Genomic DNA, 19,563 nt, shown 5'->3' with positions numbered 1-19,563 from the left:
AGAATGTTAACATACAAGTCATTTTCAAAATAAAACAAGTATAGAAGACAATGTGCTGATTATTTAATGGAAGATAGCTTCTTTTCAATCCACTAGATACGTGTTACAAGTAGGTACCATGGCTATAATTGATTAGATTATTTTGAATTGTGAAAAAGATGGAAAAGCTAGCGTTGTTTGCATGGATCTCGCTTTAGTTAACTAGATTTTCATTTTCATTTTTAAAAGCTTATAGAGCTAAATACTGCTGTGCGGGGGGACGAGGAGGAGGAAATCAAACAAGTCATTGCTAGAATAGGTTACGGAGATCATTTGAGTTACGTTTCTGCTAAGTTCCCACAATCAATTGGTATTCTTTAGAGACAATGAAAGCTTACATGGAACTCTGCTGGAATTAACAGGTTCTGCTCTGCAACAGCAAGCTTGCAAATTTAGGTACAGATATTTAATCCATAGCTCATCTTCAAAAAGGGGAAAACAAGCCATTGCATAAGTATTATACTAGTAGTCAAAAAAATCTATTAGTAATTTCACTTAGTACAAGCTTGGCATTTTAAATTATGGGAGCAAACCCAAATATCTCTTAAGTTTTCTCCAAAAAACATACATTTAGGCAACTAATACTAAGAATGCTTTGTTCAGGTACATAGGGAAAAAAATTACCCTAGTTTTACCGATAAACATAATAAATGAATAAAAGTGAATGATGCTAGCTAGAAGGAAAAGAACTTTAGCAAACAGCAAATCTTAACCAGAAATAAAACAAACCTCATTTGCACTAATGTGGCTCTAAAACAATTTTTTCTGTAAGCAAAATGATATCATCAAGGATCAGGCCTATATTACAGAATATTTTAATTGCCATTTTTGTACATCAAATGTGATCAACTATTGGCAATTTTATATGGTTCAACCTAAGTCAAATGGCCAAGAGAAAAGAGACACAGAGAGAGAGAGAGAGAGAGAAAACTTGCATCCCGGTAGAAGCAGGAATGCCATAAAATTGGCAGCATTTCTGACAGATATACTACAGAGGAAACTGACCCATAACTGCCCTGCATGAATAATCATCGTGGAGTCCCAAGTCATAAATAGAGAAGATTCTGACAGATTTTGGCAACTTCCCCTAATTCAGGAGGCAAGGGCGGGAGCAAAGCTGAATCCTGCGACAGGGAGTAATCACAGTCCCCATTTGTCACCATCACGCTGGGAAGTAGCCAAGCATGGCCTCACCGTACCACAAGCGGCAGGCAGCAGACCCACTTTCCTTCCAGGGCGGCTGGACTCCGTGAAGAGCAGCACCTTCAGATAGGCCATACCCCCTACCTAGCTTATAGGCCACACAAAGAAAGTGAGGTGCAGAAAGCCAGCCCCAGGCTCAGCGCTTCCCAACAGGAACAGGACACTTCACAGACGGGGGTGGTCTTTCTCCAGATCTTCGCACAGCCCCAGTCCCTCTCTTCCCCTCACGCCACCCGATTTATAACCTGGGCACCTTCCCCAGCTGCTGGATCCCTGATGCTCATGCAATCTTCCAGGATCTAGTTCTCTAACAAAGAAGCTACGGAGAAACAGCTCAGCTAGCTTTCCTGTTTGCAAGGAACACAAACTGACTCTGGATAGAAAACATGTTGGGAGACCGTCCTGGGCAAGCAGGATTGAAGACAGGCTAACAGTCCAGGCTTGACGAGGGGCTGGAGGAAAACAAGAGGTCACACTGCAGGGACCACGAACCAGGAAGAGCCTGGCAAATGCAAGGTGCTGTGAGGAATGACCTGCAAACTTCCCTCTGTGTGTGTCTGCTTCCCTCCCTTCCATCTGTCAGCTCTCACTTCACTCTCTAAAGATCCAAAGCCCTGGGAAATAATATGCTGACCGACTGAGCTCAGGCCATAGCTGACCTGTCTGGGCTGGCGCAGGAAGAGGAAGGATCCGCTTCCTCTGTGTGCGACACCATTTCCCAAAAGGAAATCAGGTGAAGTACATGCTGGCCAGCCGGCAGCATGTAATACCTACAGCAAGAAAAGTGAAGTATTTGGTTAGAAAAGGAAGGGATTTTAGGCAAGTTACACTCTGTTTGGGACAAATTCCAGGTGTGGATACAGCTGTTCTTGCTCAAGGATGAAAAACACTTGAACTATGGACAATAATAAAAAGAATACAGAACCAAAGTTAAAACAAGCATTCAAAGCCAGAAAAGAACAGACTCAATATTAGAAAGTACTGGATGGAGGATAGGGGGATGGGGAGGAAACCCATGAGAAAAATCTGCCAAAATGCAGTAAATAGAAGAAATAGAAATAAAAATGCATATGTAAAAGAGATGCTAGAGACTCGATAACCAGATAAATGAATTCCAAAACAAATAAAGCAAAAAGAGTTGTCAATTAGTAAGAACAGAACATATAAGCTAAAGAAACATTTGAACTGATAGATGGAAAACTTAATGAACACCTAAATATATAATTTTGTGACATTTTAGAGTTTCATGGATACAGTAAATAAAAAAATCCTAAAAGCATCTGTGCACAGGAAAAAAGTTATCTTCAATGAAGCATTATGTAATGAAGCTTTTAAGATAGAAAACATGTATTTTATAGTTAAAAAAACTCCCATTAAATGGTGTAGATTCCCAAGATGACTTTAGAACTAAAACTTACATACAGTGCCCAAGAGAGATATTCAAAGTGAAAAATTAAAGTTAAAATAATAAGAGCCACTCATACTTATTAGGGATTTAAAATGTGCCAGGCATTGTACCAGCATGTTATCACAAAAACCTCACAAAAACCAAATAAAAGAGATTCCAATATTACTCCCATTTGACAACTGAAGAAACTGAGGCACAGAGAAGTAACTTGACCAAAGTCACACAGTAGTTGGGACGTGTCAGGATTTGAACCCAGCAGCCTGGCCCTAGTGCCCATCCTTTAGAATTGTAACTCCAAACTGACTGTCTTTCAAGTAAAAAAGTCAGCACAGATCAGGTAAATTCAAACAGACAAGAAACAAAAGACTGATAGTGATAGCAATATTAGTCATTAAAAGGAGAAAAGATGGTATTTTGTCAATGATGAAAGATACAATTTATGATGAAGAAAAAGAAATGTTAGCCTGGGAGTGCCCAGAACCTTGCGGTCCCTGTCCCATAGTAAATAATCAGGAAGTATCTATTAAACGAATGAACGAATGAGCTAGAAGCAAACAAAGATCAGACCAGGAAGGAAAAAAAACATAAAACATCCCAAGATAAAAAAAATGCTGATAGGGAAGAGTAGCAAACAAGTAAGTACAGTCAGTTCTGCCATAAACACTTGTTTTAAAAACGGTAATTTGTTCCAAAGTGATTGATTATATTACGGAACAAATTTTGCATTGCTTATGCACAACTTAGTCCTGAGAAACACTAGGCAAAGGCAGAAAACTACCCAGCTGGACTGAGCTGCGCAGGAATACATGAGACACACCTCAAATATCTCCTAGCTCCAGGAGGGTTATGAGCCACACACCCCCACATCTGCTGTTCAACTTAACTTTCCAACCGATTTCAGGTAACCTACTTGCCACCACAAAAACTCACGATCTAAACTCCTCCCAACGCCCACTTACACAAGCGTATTTCAGGTCTTTTTCAAGGTAAATTGACATATTTATTTGTGCATTTCTTAACCAATTAAACACATGTAAAACTGGACTAGCATCTTTATTAGGTTTCCATCTTTTGTGTGTGTGTGTGTTACTAATGAAGTTTTTGAGTGCTATACCCTAACCCCATTTTTTCCATAAGCCCTGTGGTTTTTATTGCACAATTTTGTATAACAGTGATTTTCAGGAATATGTGTATTGCCTGATAGCAGAACTGACTATACAAAAATGAAGATAGTAATTGTAAAATGCTGAATTAGCACATACCCATCAAACTCTATATTCTACAAACACCTTTTCAAGCACCAGTAGGAGGTTCATCAACATTGACCACACATTAAGTCCCAAAGAAAAACTCAAGAAATTCTAAACAATAAAAAGTGTACAATCCATACTCCCTGACTATAAGACATTAAAGCTCATTTTTAATAAAATATAGCTAGGAAAAAATAGCACTTGCAAATTGAAAATTATTTTCCTAACATACTCAAGTCAGAGAGAAAACAGTAAGTACTATTATAGAATATTTAGGGAAAAAATACCATATATAGAATTGTAAAAACTAGTTAGAACAGCGCTAAAAGGCAAACACACAGATGGAGACATGCTGTTTATTAAATGGACTGGCCCATTTAGCATTAGTGAAAGCAGGTAGAAGGAATCAGGAAAGATGAAAGCAAAACCGTCAAGAGTAAAAACCAGTAAAATATAAATAGGTTAGGGGCAGGGGAGTTAGGTGGGCAAAAACCAACAAAAATAAGTAAATCAAGATGAGAAGAAAAAAATCAGATTCCCAAAAGTAGTAACAAAAAATAAAAAATAACTACAGATGGGACAAATTCCTAAAACCTGAACAAATCTGAGTCAAATCTCTATAAAATTATCATTTTCTTAGAAGATATGAGGTATTATTTGTACTCAAGGAGTAGCATAAGATCTAAAACAAAATCATTTTTTAGTATTAAAACTTAAGTCAAAGAATTGCCTATAAAAAAAAAAACAGTACTACGTGGCTTTACAAGGCAGCTATTAATTTTTAAAAGGTTGCACATCAGTAGGTAGCTAGATATAAACTAAGGATTCAGAAATGCTAATGTGTTCTGTTTGGCTCTGTGTGTGTGTATACGCACACCCATATGTATGTGCCTATGAGTGTTAACCTAAATTAGCTGGCTAACATTTCAATTTGAAAAGTCAAGGAATTTTATATAACATTTTGGAATTCCAGCTTGTCTTGAGTAAATTGGAGGGATATCCTGACCACTTGGTTTCCAAGGCAACACATGGCTATAGGAGAAGTGGCTCTAGCTCCTTTGGCTGTGGTCATTACTTAGGTCGTCCCAATACTTCCAGAGCCTACAGCCTTCACTTAAGGGACCTTCCTAGCCAGCCCTGCAAGCACTTTAAGCCTACAATCAGAGAGAAAAAATAAAAAAAAAAATAAAAAAAAACTCTAATGAAAATGATGGAAAATCAATTCTACCTAAATTACCTTTAAAGGTTTACATCAATTTTCACCAAAATCCAAAGTCATTTTTGTTTTTGATGAGGTAGAAGGAATTTAACGAATTCATTCTAAAGTTTTGGGAAAATTAAATGATCACTCATTAAAAGAATTTTTTAATAGTTAACAATATTGTATTGCATATTTCAAAATAACTAAAAGAGTGGAATGGGAATGTTCCTAACACAAAGAAACAATAAATGCTTGAGGTGATGAACAGCCCAATCACCCTAATTTGATCATCACACATTATATGCCTGTATTAAAATATCACGTGCACCCCATAAATATGTAGCCACATGTATTTTGTACCCATAATAACTAAATATGTTAATAATAAACATAATATGTATTATATATCCATAATCACTAAAAATAAAACATTTTTAAAAAGAAAATAAAGATGAGGGGAAATTTAAACTATCAGTTAATGAAACATATCATAAAGCCACAACAATTATAGTCAAACAGAAAAGTCCATGAAACAGGATAAAAAAAACCAAGAAATCAATGCGTATTTAAATACACTGAAGATGGCACTTCAAATCATAGAAAAGGATGGACTGTTCAAAGCTCAGGGAGGCAGCACAGCATGATGTAGAGAGGGCACAGCTTCTGCAGCTGGACAGCAGGACTGGCTGGACCAGCACCGCCAAGACCTGGCTGGTGACCCTGGAGGAGACAGTGTCCTAATCTGTAAAACTAGGATAATAATTGCACCCACCTCGCAGAATTGTTGAAAGGATTACCAGTTACAATTTGGAAAGTGTTTAGAACAGGGCCTAATAGAGTAAGTGCTGATAAGTAATGTAAAATAAATGGGGAAAAAAATCATAAGGTAATTCTTAACTCCCAAGAATAGGGGTACATGGTGATCAGAGAACTTCTCATCACACCATATTAAAACAAAAAATAAATTTCAGTGTTTTAAATAGTGAATGGTAAAAAATGAAACTAAGGAAAAAAGAATATATCTGACCTCTAGATTGGGGAAGACCATTTTAAATATGACAGTGAAACCAACGTCTGAAGAAAACAGATTAATAGATTTGATTACATAAAAATTTTAAAAGTCTGTATATCAAGCATTAAGAATTAAAAAGAAAATAAAAACTTGAGGGAAAATAAGAGAGAGAGATATATACACATAAAATAAATATTCCTACAAATCAGTAAGAAAATGTACAATAAGCAAATTACAAAAACCTTAGCTTGCACATATGAAGAAATATGCAACATTGTTACCAATCAAAGTAAAATTTTTCAACTATCAAATTGGCCAAGGTTTTCAAAAATTATATTGTTGGCCAACAGGCATAGAAACTGGTACTTTCTAGGTGGAAAACTGAAACATACACTGAAACAAACTTTCCAGGGGTCACTTTGATTATATGCTTAAAAAAAAAACCTTAAGATATTAAGCTCCTTTGCTCCTTTGACCTAGCAATTTCATTTCTAGGACAAAGCTGGAACATAAAGATTTAAACAGAAAAGTTTCAAATAGCTTTTCAGAGATGAACCAAAATCAATGAAAAAAGGATGTGAAGAAATATTTTGTTTCAGATATAAAGCTAAGAATTTTCACCTTCTAAAAATTTAATACTTGTTCATTGTACAATTAATCCTTAATATTACCAAATTTCAAAAAATTTTTCAAACAAACCTTTTAACAGCATCCTTCTTCTGATTATCTACAATATCCCACCATTTTGAAAGGTAAGAGATCTCAGACCACATAAACTTCCTCCTTGAGTCTTCTCCCAGCTTTAGGACCATGTTATTAAAAATATACTGAGTCTTGTCTCTAAAGTAGTCATTGAAAGTCTTCAACCAACCTAAATCAAGACACAAATATACCACAAAGATCTGATTCGTATGGCTGATTTCAACTCAGTCACATTCCATTGCATTACCTTTGGACATCCTTAGATGTTTCATTCATATAAAGACATATTTAAAAGTTTAACAAATGTTTTCAGTCAATGAAATTCCGTTTTAGTTGGTACAGGCCTCAGAAATCCACTAACACTGAAATGATGAAAATACCTGAAAACTGCACAAATTCAGATAGAAAAGAGAAAAATAATAAAGATGACCTAAGGCTAAAAAGCAGTTATTTATACCCAACAATTATAGTATCTAATTCAATTTTTTATCTCTGGTTTAAGAAATTTTTTTAAATTTTAAAAATCTAAACAGTGTCAGCAAGTTGGCAGTCCTATTCTCAAGATAAGGGACCCAAATTTTATCCTCCTATGCCACATTTAAAATTCCCCACCCATTAAATAAGTTAAACTAAGAAAAAGTAAAACACAAGTATAAACTACACCTAAAAGCCAGCAGCAGAAAATAAGGCGATTACAACGTTAATGTGAATATTAAATAGAATTCTGCCAAAAATAGGCATTTGTTCCCAAAAGCTGTTCACTATTCAATTTTTTACAAGCACAAAGTGATGCTAATCAAATAACAAATACGTACATGTCTATGTAAAGTTTTTTCAAAAGAGAATTGAAGATGTTGGCAGTTTGGTTCTCTGATTTTTCCTATACTTCTCAAAATATCCTATAAATTTTAGGTGAAGACATTGGCAATTCGGCTATTAGAAACATTGTTAACAAGACCCACAAGTCCAAACATAGCCCCATGAGGCAGACTACTAAAATGGCCAGAGCAAAAACATACATAGCTACCAATCCCACCCACTGGTGGTAGGCAACGTGCACCCCTGGAAAATAACCTGTTCCCATTTATGAATTCTTACAGGGAGAAGAGTTCTACACACTCAGGCTGAACTACATACTGCCCTAGTGTTGCCAAACCTCAACATGTGAGAAGACTATAAAGTATTAGGGGTCCAGGTGGCTGCTGCTTTTGTCTGTCTGTGATTAAGTTAATATTCAAGGTACATTATATTTGCTGTCAAAAAATAAAAAATAAAAGCCTGCTAGGGCAGAAAAAACAATACAACTAGTTTGACAAGGCCAATACAAGCTTTTGAAAAATATACTGCAGCTATGACTGTATTTATCTGTCTCGCTTTAACTGAATCTACTCATTCATTCCACAATTATTTACTGAGCACCTACAACATGGCAAGCATAAGGTTACAAGCTAAACAGGAATACGATATAAAATAGTCTTTATAACACTTTCTTGATCTGGAGTACTTTTAAGATGATTTGTTACCTAAGAATGCTCTCAATTTTTCTGTATTTAACTAAAAAAACCTGTACCTACCGAAAAACTCAAACATATCTCATGAAACAGTGGTTTGCAGAGAATCTCACCTAGCTTCACGAAGCTCCTAGACTGGAGCGCTGCCTCTGAGCACTGAGGCAGGACCTACAACTGGATTCCCAGGGAGGAGCCAAGAAAACCCAACCTACCTTTAAGTGCGGATGCCCTCACTCCCTGCTGACCATGTCAACACCCCCAAGTTATTATAAAAAAGTCAAGTGCTCAGAACCAAGCGTGGGCTATAAGGTAGCACTTGATAAATATTAGTTGCTATTATTATTGTTATTATCATCTTTAATTGCCCTTTCCCCCACCTCTACAATTAAACCAGGTAAAGAGGAAACAAAAAAGGTATTCCCAACTCCTAATTTTTAAAAGTATACAATTAAAACATTTAAATAAACTGCTACACATATTAAACATATTGGTTACTCAAAATGTTTAGTTTGCACAGAATTCACTCTATGCCCCTATTATGGGTTGAATTGTGTCATATGTCAAAGTCCTACCTCTTACTGCCTCAGAATATGACTGTATTCGGAGATAGGTCTTTAAAAAGGTAATTAAGGTGAAAAGAGGTTATGAAGGTGGGCTCTAATCCTGTATGACTCATGTCCTTATACAAAGAGATTAGGACACAGACACACACACAGAGGGAAGATCAATCATCTACAAGCCAAGAAGAGAGGCCCTCAAAAAAAACCAACTCTGCCAACACCTTGATCTTGGATTTCTAGCCTTCAGAACTATGAGAAAATAAATTTCTGTTGTTTAAGCCACCCAGTCGGTGGTACTTTGTTACGGCAGCCCTGGCAAATATACAGAGTCCTAAAACAAATTAGTGTTATTACCATCCAAAAACTAAACACTGCAATGTGGGCAGAATTTATTTTATCAAGTGCCATCATAATATTTAATTTAATATACTATATCTACTTACATATTACAAGATTGAGCTGAAATCAAATGTAAACATGTAAATGGACCAAGTAAATTACTAATGGTTCTATTAGAATTATCATCTTTAAGATAACTACGTATGTTTTAATACCTTTTACCTAAATTTTAACAAAGGTCAAAACTAATACCTAACTATCTGACTATTAACTAAAGAACTGTGAACAGTGGAATGCCTCGAAAATTAATTTAATAGAACTCCAGTAATCTAGCACAAAAGGCAAATTTAGAAGGGCTAGTCTTTATGAAGACCAATAAGTAAAAAGTTTCTTTAAAGGACAATTTATTTTCAACAGTTATAATTTGTGATGAACTAAATCAAGACAGATAAGTAAAAAGTTGTTTTAAAGTACAATTTATTTTCAACAGTTATAATTTCTGATGAACTAAGACCATTTCAAACACTAGTTTATCATGAGAGTTTTTATAGAAGAATCACAGTGACTGATTAATCCATTTTGCCTTCACTACTTCATTTGCCCTTCAAAACTCATGCAGAAAATATGTCAAAGATATTTACATGAGCCAAAATACAAGATCATAGATGTCAACTTAAAAGCCTTCCAGAAAACTCATCTATAATAATACTAATATCACTACAATATAGCACAATTAATGACGAATGAACAGAAAGATAGCCTCTTGCAGCTTTCAATATTGAGTAATATAACAGTAAATTAGCTTTTATTGCTCTTATACAATAGAGTAATCAAGTATTCCCTTTTACACTGAATTGGTTCTTTCTTTTCCTAAATTACTATAAAAACTACAATTGTATATTAACATGAGACCAATCAGAAAGATAGTACAGTATTTTATGAAAAGTTGTGTGAGATGAATTTTTGTGACATAAAATTGTATTCCTACCTCTAGGTCTAATAATCTTAGGATATTGAGTTGCAAACTGATTTACTTAAGTGGTCAATTCACAGCTTTTTTCTTTTCCTTGAATACACTTGGAAATTGAATCAGGGCTAGAACAGCATTAAGAATACCTTTCAATTTATTCTTTTTCACACTAACACCACTACCACACATAAAAAAAGCTAATAGCTATATTTTAAAAAGTGGGAAAATATTTAAAACAAAGGGGGCATAATTAGAAGTTCTACAAAGCAGGCATAAATTCAAATTCAATACCACTATTTTATCATTTCAAAAAAATGTAAGTTCTAAAATAGAAAACTAATAAACTCAGAAACTCTACTGCCTATTTTCAAAGTGCATGAACAATGAAGCACCTAGTTACTGTTCACTGAGAAATCACATGTTGGGCTCTCAATCATAGCTTAGATATCTAACAACTATGTGGAGTTCTAATTCTCTTAAAGAATATGTAGTTTTATTTGGTTCCAGGACATTCACAGTACCACTCTGAGGACTGTGGAAGGGGTGCCTGGCCCTGCACCTTTGACTCTAGAAGGACCTCCCCATTCTTGCTCTGATCACACCCCTGTCGATAGGATAAATCCACAAGACAAAGAACTTGCTCACCCAGAGCCTGCCCTGTCCTTCTAAGCACGAGGGCCCAAAAACCTGTGTCTGAACAGCCCCAAAAGCTGGCTTTTAGAGTATAAATGCAAATTTATTTCTTCAACTAGAATGAACCCAAGGGTAAAAAATACTACACTAATAGCTTTAATAAGTTCATTGTCTGTTCTGATGACAACCTGATAATCTTTGTCCAATATCTTTAAGTTTCTACAATATTTATATTTAAAAAGAATCTGTCAGGCCTAAGATGATTTAAAACACCCATCTCTAAGAAGGCACTCCCCACACACACACACACAAAGTATTGTTACACTGTTATGGTTTCGACTGCTACAATAAAGATTTTTTAAATGAGTACATTAATTCCACTCAAAAGTTAAATAAGCACCAACCTTTTGGAAAACTTGAAAAAAATTTGAGTCAAAAATAATTCTATTCAGATAAAAAACATATTGAGAGTAAACATTTAAAACATGCAACTTAAGCATTACGTTTTTTCCATTTCAATGTGATGATATTCTCAAATTTTAAAAGAGTTAATAAGTTTCCTTTATTTTAGTAATTATGTTATTTTCCATCAACAAATGATCAACAGGTTTCTTCCATCACTTGTTAATCCTTCAATATTCAACTGCAACATCTAGTCTAATACTTAAGGGATGACATACAATCTTAATTGTTATTACTATCACTGAAATATGCTGATTAATTTTAATTCCAACATTTTATTATAAGTTAAGCTTGTTTCTCCCTCAATACACTGTGAAAGAGTTTTAATTAACGTCTGGTTTATTCGTTCAAACACGTACTGAGTATCTAATAAGGGCAAAGCAATAAAGCAAAGGTAAATGGAAACAGATTCCGCAGTGAAAATATGAACAAAATGCCATAGGAATAAAGAAATGGTAAAGTCCTACCAGAAGAACAGAAGAGAGATCCTTAGATTAGTCATCTTCTGGGTAGAGGTAAAGTGTGGTAGTTCCGAACAGAGGAAAGGACCTACGGAAAAGGCAGGTGGCTGGGTATGGCTGCACAGCGGGGTTCGTGATGGGAATGTGGTGAGAAATGAAAACAGAAATAGAAGTGAGGAATAGATCATTGAAAACCTTCTAAACCATTCCTGCTTCTTATGGAAAACTGTAGAAGGAGGACATTAAGGTTTTCTGACCTGTGCTTTCAAAAGTATTAATAACTGTAGTAAGAGTGAAAAGGATAGACTGAAAAGGTAAAGGAGAAGCAGAGAAACAGGGCATGAGACCACTGCAATAATTCTGCTAAAAAATGGTTATGGATTGTGGTGGAAATGGACAGTCCAACGAGACAAAATGAAGAGAACTTAGTAACCAAATAAAATTTCCAAGAGAGGGTGTGACAGGAGAGTTGAAGATGAAGCTGAGGCTTCCAATGACCTATGAGTATTTGGAAACCTATAAACCTGCTGATTCCTCTAAATGCTTCTGAACGCAGGTTTCCAAAATAATCTGACCTTTTTTTTTTTTTAAGTGTCATCTAATAGTTTTCTAAGCATATCAGCTTCGCTTTCATTAAGTCGTTTGGGAGAGCACTTTTTGAATCCCTGTAAGATGCTGTCACTGGAAATTTTGCCCCATGCCACAAGAGCCTATCTGCATTACCGTCAGGACACAGGGGTTTTGTCTATCCTGCAGGTGTGTATGCATAATGCCCAACTGTGACCCCTTACTATATTGCCTTTCTCGGCGCCCTTTAAAAGACCTGCTTACCTTGATATCTGATACCTGCAATTGTGAGATCAACCTCCGAAATAATTTCTGACTCTGTACTAAAGTTTTTCCCCTCCCTTGTTAAGAATCCCATCTATCGGCCGGGCGTGGTGGCTCAGGCCTGTAATCCTAGCACTCTGGGAGGCCAAGGCGGGCGGATCGTTTGAGCTCAGGAGTTCGAGACAAGCCTGAGCAAGGGCAAGATCCTGTCTCTACTAAAAATAGAAAGAAATTAACTGGACAACTAAAAATATATAGAGAAATTAGCCGGGCATGGTGGCACATGCCTGTAGTCCCAGCTACTTGGGAGGCTGAGGCAGGAGGATCGCTTGAGCCCAGGAGTGTGAGGTTGCTGTGAGCTAGGCTGATGCCACAGCACTCTAGCCCGGGCAACACAGTGAGACTCTGTCTCAAAAAAAAAAAAAAAAAAAGAATCCCATCTATTAGCATCTACTAACACTGACTGAGGATACTTCAGGCCTAATAAGTCTCCCCCAAAGAGAGTTCGGTTGCTTGAAATAATAAAAAAGTTGTCTGTAATAGCAGAGTCGCTGCTAGAGGTAAAAGAAAAAGTGACTTCTTCCTTTGATGGGTTAGTCTTAGGATACATGAGGGGACTACTTAGTCTTACAGTCAGACAAAAACTGGGCAAATTACCAAAGTTTCTAGAAGAAGCCACTTTAAAAGCTGGAAAATACTGCTTCTAAATCACTTTCTAATTGTAAAAAATGTAGCAATGAGGAAAACCACTCACCATCTCATGTACTAATGTAGTATTTAAGGACAGAGACATCCATTTCAATAAGGATAGACCAGAAAAATCAGAAGGAAAAAAGGGATAGGAAATGGTGCAGTGAGGTATCCACTTTTGCAAGATAGTTAAAATCTTTTTTATGATTAATAATACTGAAGTAGATGACATTTGGCTTTGAAACACTTAAGAGAGACTTTCTTCCTAAATGCTCTGCCTGTGGTTTCACAAGAGTTACCCATAAAAGGCAATATTATATTAAAAATGGTTCCAAGTCCTAGTTCTGGAACCAGATTGCATGCGTTCAAACCCAACCCTGCCATGGACAGATTACTTATCCTTTCTTCTGCCTCTTTTCTTATCTATGAAATACGGGTAATAATAGGACTCTGTCATAAAGTTGATGAGAAGAATAATGGATTCAATACATGTAAAATGCCTAGACCAGTGCATGGAACATCGTAAACTCCTAAGTTTAGTAATAATTTGTATTACCAGGGCATTGGTGAGCTCCAAAGCACTCAGGTTTGAAAGACAAAGATAACTGAAATAAGAGGAATTAGATGATGTTTAATGATCACCTACTTTTCTCAGCAGCTACTGAACTTGTGCTCCTCAAGGAATAAAGTTCAATGAAAGCCCAAATCATCCATATTTGCTTCCTCTAAAAAGGAACCTCAATACATAAATTCTAGAGATCTCCTAAAAACAGAATTCTAAAGAGCTGCATAAATATTTAATTCTTAAATGCTATCATTTTCTTAACAATTAAGGTTGTTCAGATAAAATACAAGAGGCCGAGTCATATATGAATTTCAGATAAACAACAAATAAATGCTAAGTATGTCCCATGTACCAAGTGATATTTGGGACATATGTATACACACACACTAAAAAACTACTCATTGTTCATCAAAAATTCAAATTTAACTGAGTATCCTGTATTTTTATTTGCCATCTGACAACCCTATTAACAATCCAAAGTCAAGATAAATGTGCTAAATTGGCTAATGCCCATAAAACAGGAAGAAAAGAAATGCAATCATTTGCATAAAGTATCTTAAGAGGCAGTATGGTAAATGGAAATAGCATGGATTTTAGAATCAGGCAAACCTGAGCTTCAATTTACCAATCTCTGAGAATTTATAATTGGCTGACTTTGAACAAATTGCCACACCCTACCTTAGCCTCACTGCCCTCACCTGTTAAATGGGGCTAGTTTATTACCTTTCAGCATTACAGGAAGGATTATACAAAGTAAAAAGTAACACTAACACAGACCTGGCACTCCCATGATGAGGGACAGGCAACAAACACTAGCTCTCAGTTCTTCTCATACTATTTTACCTCCAGAAACTCAAATTTCCCATCACAGTATCAAAACCAAAGAATTCACTGTATCCTACAGTAGTTAAACCAAAGAAACTACTCTCCAAACTGTGTCCACATACAAACCTCTCCCCCTACTGACCCTCTCATTCTAATCAGTAGGTTCCTTCGGCAACCAGACTTCTAAGTCGCTACCCGCTTTCACCTACAGACATTAGCCAACTATGGCTAACCTGAACTATTTTCACATTTTAACTATGCTTGACAATATTTGAACAGAAATATTTTAAGGCAACATTACACTGTGATTTCCTCACATGCTTTTCACAAACTTTTTTAAAATAAGGATACATAATTGTCATATAATACTAAATGCAAAAATCTGTTTTCTTAGTTTTACCAAAGGACAAAAAAAAAGCCAAAAGTTATAATCACTCATTGGGTCAATAAAAATTTCTGCAAAAGACCTGCAAATGCACAAAAGAAAATTATTTTCCAGTGTAACTCTTGGGCCTAGGTCTTCCTGCTATTTTAAAGTCATACCACATGGGGGATTATTTTCTAATGTTCATTTCACAAATTGCTTAACTAATAATATGCTGTCCAACCTTTCATTTAGTATACCTTATCTTCTCTCTACACACTGTGATTTCTCTGAAGGAAAATTAACTAAATATTTCAGCAGTTTAACTAGTGGAAAGCGAAGAATTAAGATTATAGATACAAAGGTGCCGTAATTGTGTTTTAATCAGCTTATTAAATACAACATGAACACGTATCAATCAACTAACATTTAATTTCATGGTCTATGATTCAAAACTTTTCAAAAGCATAACAGTACAAAGTTATCTGCATTTACTTAACAATTCCTTTCCAATTCTGTTTTAACTCATGTAAACCACTTAAATATTTTATGACAATTGTCACACGTCCTTATAGACTGGAAGAAGATATAATTAGGAATTTTATTAAGATACAAACATTTTTGAAATTTACCTTTTCTTATGGAATATTACCAGCTCAGTCCAAAAAGAAAAATATCTACGTATAAAAAAACACAGCAACATAAATTCTGGAAGTTAGGGAACTAAATATGGGAATCTTTTAAAAATCTATTTCAAGTATTTCTATTTCCAACAGACAAAAATCCACTGATGAAACAAACTACTGAGCTAAAGCTTGTTTTAAATTGTTGCTGCAGAAAATGCAAACAAATCTTTATAAATCTCATTTAGAAAGTAAATTGCCTAATTGCACATTCATTTAGGAGTATTATACAAAGATTTTCCATTATAGAGTCACATTTTGACTTAGAATGTACGTGCACATACTTTTCTCTTTTTCCCCTATTGAAAGAGTGGCTTTTCATGATTCTGAATGATTCAGTTTTTCAGAAAACAATTTAGTTTATCAATATTCTTTTTCTAAGGAACAGTGAAAATTATTAAGAAAAGTCAGTGGATTCTTCTCTCTAGCATTTTGCTTGATAGCAAAAATTGCTGTAGTTTTAAAATGTCTGTTTCTGACCATTATTTTTTCCTCTAGTGGAAAAGGGCCTGAGAGTCAAAGTCATCAACATCTTTTACTACGACAAAAAGATTCAACTCTGGTTGCTAGCATACCAGCAGACAAATTCATAGTCTGCAGTCAGGCAGTTATTAGGGATGTCTACTCACAAAACAACACACTAACTACCGCAGGAACCCTAATGCAAACAAACAAACAAAAAAATCTAAAAGGCAGGGGCAATCCCTGCCCTCAAAGAGCTTATTACTATCCGTTGCTAGCATATAAAATTACAAAGAGTTCTTTAGGTTATTTTTAAGGAATAGAAATAAGTAGCCATCAGGGATGAGGGAAGTTAAAGAAAAGAGTACGCCAAGGAATAAGTCAAATGTTTCATCCTAGCCTGGACAGTCATATTCATTAGTTCACTAATTTATTTAACAGAACAGTAATGACACACTATCACGTGGCAGTTACAGATCTAGGCAACCCCAATGTGGCGACTAATGAAACAAAGCTCTAGTCCTGGAGCTAACTTTCTAGTGAGGAGCCCAAGTAAAAGTGCTGTAAATATTTGTCTCTGTGCATATGTGCAGCATGGGGTGTGTGTGTACAGTACGTGCATGCGGTAGAGGGGCTCGGAGACAGGTCACAGAAGGCCTTCCATATTTAGCAATTATTACATGCCAAGTGTTGGGCTAAGCAGTGAAGAGAGAGTCTAATAAGAGACATATGTTCTCTGCCACTCTAAGTTATTCCAATAGGAAATCCAGGTACACTGTCAGGGAAATATTCTGGTGCCCCTTACTACCTGTGTAACCTTGGCAAGTTGGTAACACCTTCATCGTGAAGAGTGGCCTTAACCTCAAGGGTTATTGTAAGCATTAGATGTTTATAAAACATTTGGCACTATGCCTGGCAAACCGTAGATTTTATTATTGTAATTAAATGCCCATGTTATAGAATAACAAGAAATGGGATTGGTGGGAATTAAAAATGGCAGAAAAGGGGAAAGGAGAAGAAAAGTCTTGAAAACAACATCAAAAAGGGAGAAGTGGGCTTCATATTAGGATAACGTGCAAGATATCTGAAGTATATTTATAAATATACTTGAAGAACTTGAAGTATATTCATAAACCTATGAGAAAGATTATATAATGGAATCACATCACACACCCAATTAAGTGGCAAGAATTAAACGATGCATGATTGGCAGAGAAAGAGGATAGGACAATTTAACTACTATCATTTCACTCGATAATTGAGTATTCCAGAGCGAATATGAGATTTACAGGGGAAAAAAACCTGCAGTCCCACAGGCGGTCTCAGATCCCACATGTGCAGTGTAAGCACCTCAACTCAACGAGTGTGAGTCTAGCAATCAAAGATATGTGTTTTCCATACACATCCCCTAAATGCAAATGAACTAATTAATCTGGTACTCAAGTGAATAAATAGAAAAAGAAATCTGGATTAGAGGTAATTTTCATCACCTTTTAAATTTACTTTATAACCAACGCCTGCTTAAGATGCTGCTCCACCTGTATCATCTCCATTTTACAGACACACATGGAAACGTGTCCACGGACACATATGCAGCACACAGCAGAATCAAGATACTGGCCTCTTTCTGCCCCACTCCAAATCCAGGACGTCTTTTCACGATGCCCCGCCATCCCTGAGTTTGGATTTGAAAGGTAAGGATAAGATTAAGAAGGAAGATGTGATCTAAACTATAGATGAGGAAAACTTAGACTATCAAGTATTTGTAGGAAAAGATAGAGACATTAAGACCAAAGACAGGGAAACCAAATCACAATTGATGCATGGCAAATGCTCATCAGAAATTTCCAGAACAATATTGATTCCATATATTTCATATCTCTGTGCACACTAGATATTTAATTATTCTGGAAATCCAAACATTTCAATATCCAAGTGGTATCTTCCAGACTACTTCTCACACCCAAAAGCAGCACACACATGCAAAAGCACTTGGCTTAATCATGTGTCCATACCTAAAGTAACATGTTCTATTGTCTTAGAAATACAAATAAATACCTGCCAATAAACTAGTGCGGAAGAATAATAAGTAGAAGATAAATGAATGTTGGAAGCAAAAGAAAAACCATCAAAGTATTAGGCGAATAGTGCCTTTGATAGTAATAATGAAATTGAGATATGCAGAAAAGTAACTAATAGGAGGATAATTAAGTCCTTTGAAAGAAGTCTTAGGAAATACATCCCCCCCAAAAATGCTGCAACTAAATTCACTGGGCATTCACTCTGTGCCTGTATACTCACACTAACAAATAAGCACATCAAATCATATGCCCCATTATAATTATAGTAATTTCCCCTTACCTTGGAGGGGGAAAAAAAAACCCTCTGGCCACAATAAATAAAAGCCATCATATGAAAAAACAATAATATTAATAGTAATGATTATGACAGCAGCTACTTTTATACCATGTATGATTCCTTTACATTTCGACCTGTCAAATAGATACTACTATCCTGATTCTACCAGGGGAAAAAACTCAGTCTTAGAAGGATTAAGTAACTTGCCTAAAGTTATCTTACAAGTATAAACAGGGCTGGGACACACACCCATGTCTGCCTGACACCCTGAACACCAAGGTTCTTAAACCACTTTATATGGCTTCTCCATTTTAGAGATTCAAACATTTCTATTAGCTTTCTGCCTTTTTAAAGTAAAGTTTATAGACACAAAATGATTCTCCCATGAAATATTTTACAAGTAACCAAAACGAACAATCAGTATCTTAAAAGTGTACGAGTCCTTCTTGTGTTTATTATTTCATACTGCATACGTACTATCCTTGAGTGACACATAAATTGATAAAATGAGAACAATAAAATAGAATGACACATAAAAGGAATATGCTACTGTTAAAAGTCAGAGAACAATGTCTTAAAAATTTGAGAAGTGGGCTCTACCAGATTCTCATTAAAAGACTCTGGGCCTCAAGGGGCTTCATAACCTCTAGTTTTTCTGAAATGCAAAATTTACCTGGGTCATTATGGGAATGAGGCACCACAAAGATCTGAAGGGGTTCAGTGTCCCATTCGTTAGTTTCATACTCAATGTCAAATCCTTGCTTCCAAACTCCACCATCTGGATTGTCAAAAGAAAGTAGACTGTAAACATCCAACATCTAAAAATATAAAAGAAAAAAAATTAAAGTTTAACCATTAATTTAAATTTAATGTTGGCAAATATTTGCTCAAAATTACTCACTGCTATACTCTGCATATATACTTTATAAAATTATTGTGTAGACATTAATTGAAGCATTTAAAGCAGAAAATATTTAATCACCATTCAAAGGCTTGAAATGCTACTTGTGCTATATAACTATCCTGGTAAATAA

At 35.6% G+C, this 19,563-nt stretch overlaps 1 protein-coding gene across 1 annotated transcript in view; it reads right to left on the bottom strand.

Annotated features, from left to right (window-relative positions):
* MAN2A1 (mannosidase, alpha, class 2A, member 1) overlaps positions 1 to 19,563 on the bottom strand; it is a 167,376-nt gene that overhangs the window by 123,773 nt on the left and 24,040 nt on the right. Inside the window, exons 3-4 of the mRNA XM_012647374.1 lie at positions 19,203 to 19,347; positions 6,813 to 6,984 (exon numbers count right to left, since the gene is read on the bottom strand). Coding sequence (XP_012502828.1) covers positions 6,813 to 6,984; positions 19,203 to 19,347 — 317 coding nt within the window. The remainder of the gene's footprint in view (positions 1 to 6,812; positions 6,985 to 19,202; positions 19,348 to 19,563) is intronic.

This window comes from Propithecus coquereli, unplaced genomic scaffold (genome assembly GCF_000956105.1).
Source record: "Propithecus coquereli isolate 6110/MARCELLA unplaced genomic scaffold, Pcoq_1.0 Scaffold265, whole genome shotgun sequence".
In the NCBI taxonomy this organism is placed as follows: domain Eukaryota; kingdom Metazoa; phylum Chordata; class Mammalia; order Primates; family Indriidae; genus Propithecus; species Propithecus coquereli.
Note: the sequence above shows the minus strand (reverse complement) of the source record. Positions and strands in the feature narration are given on the sequence as shown.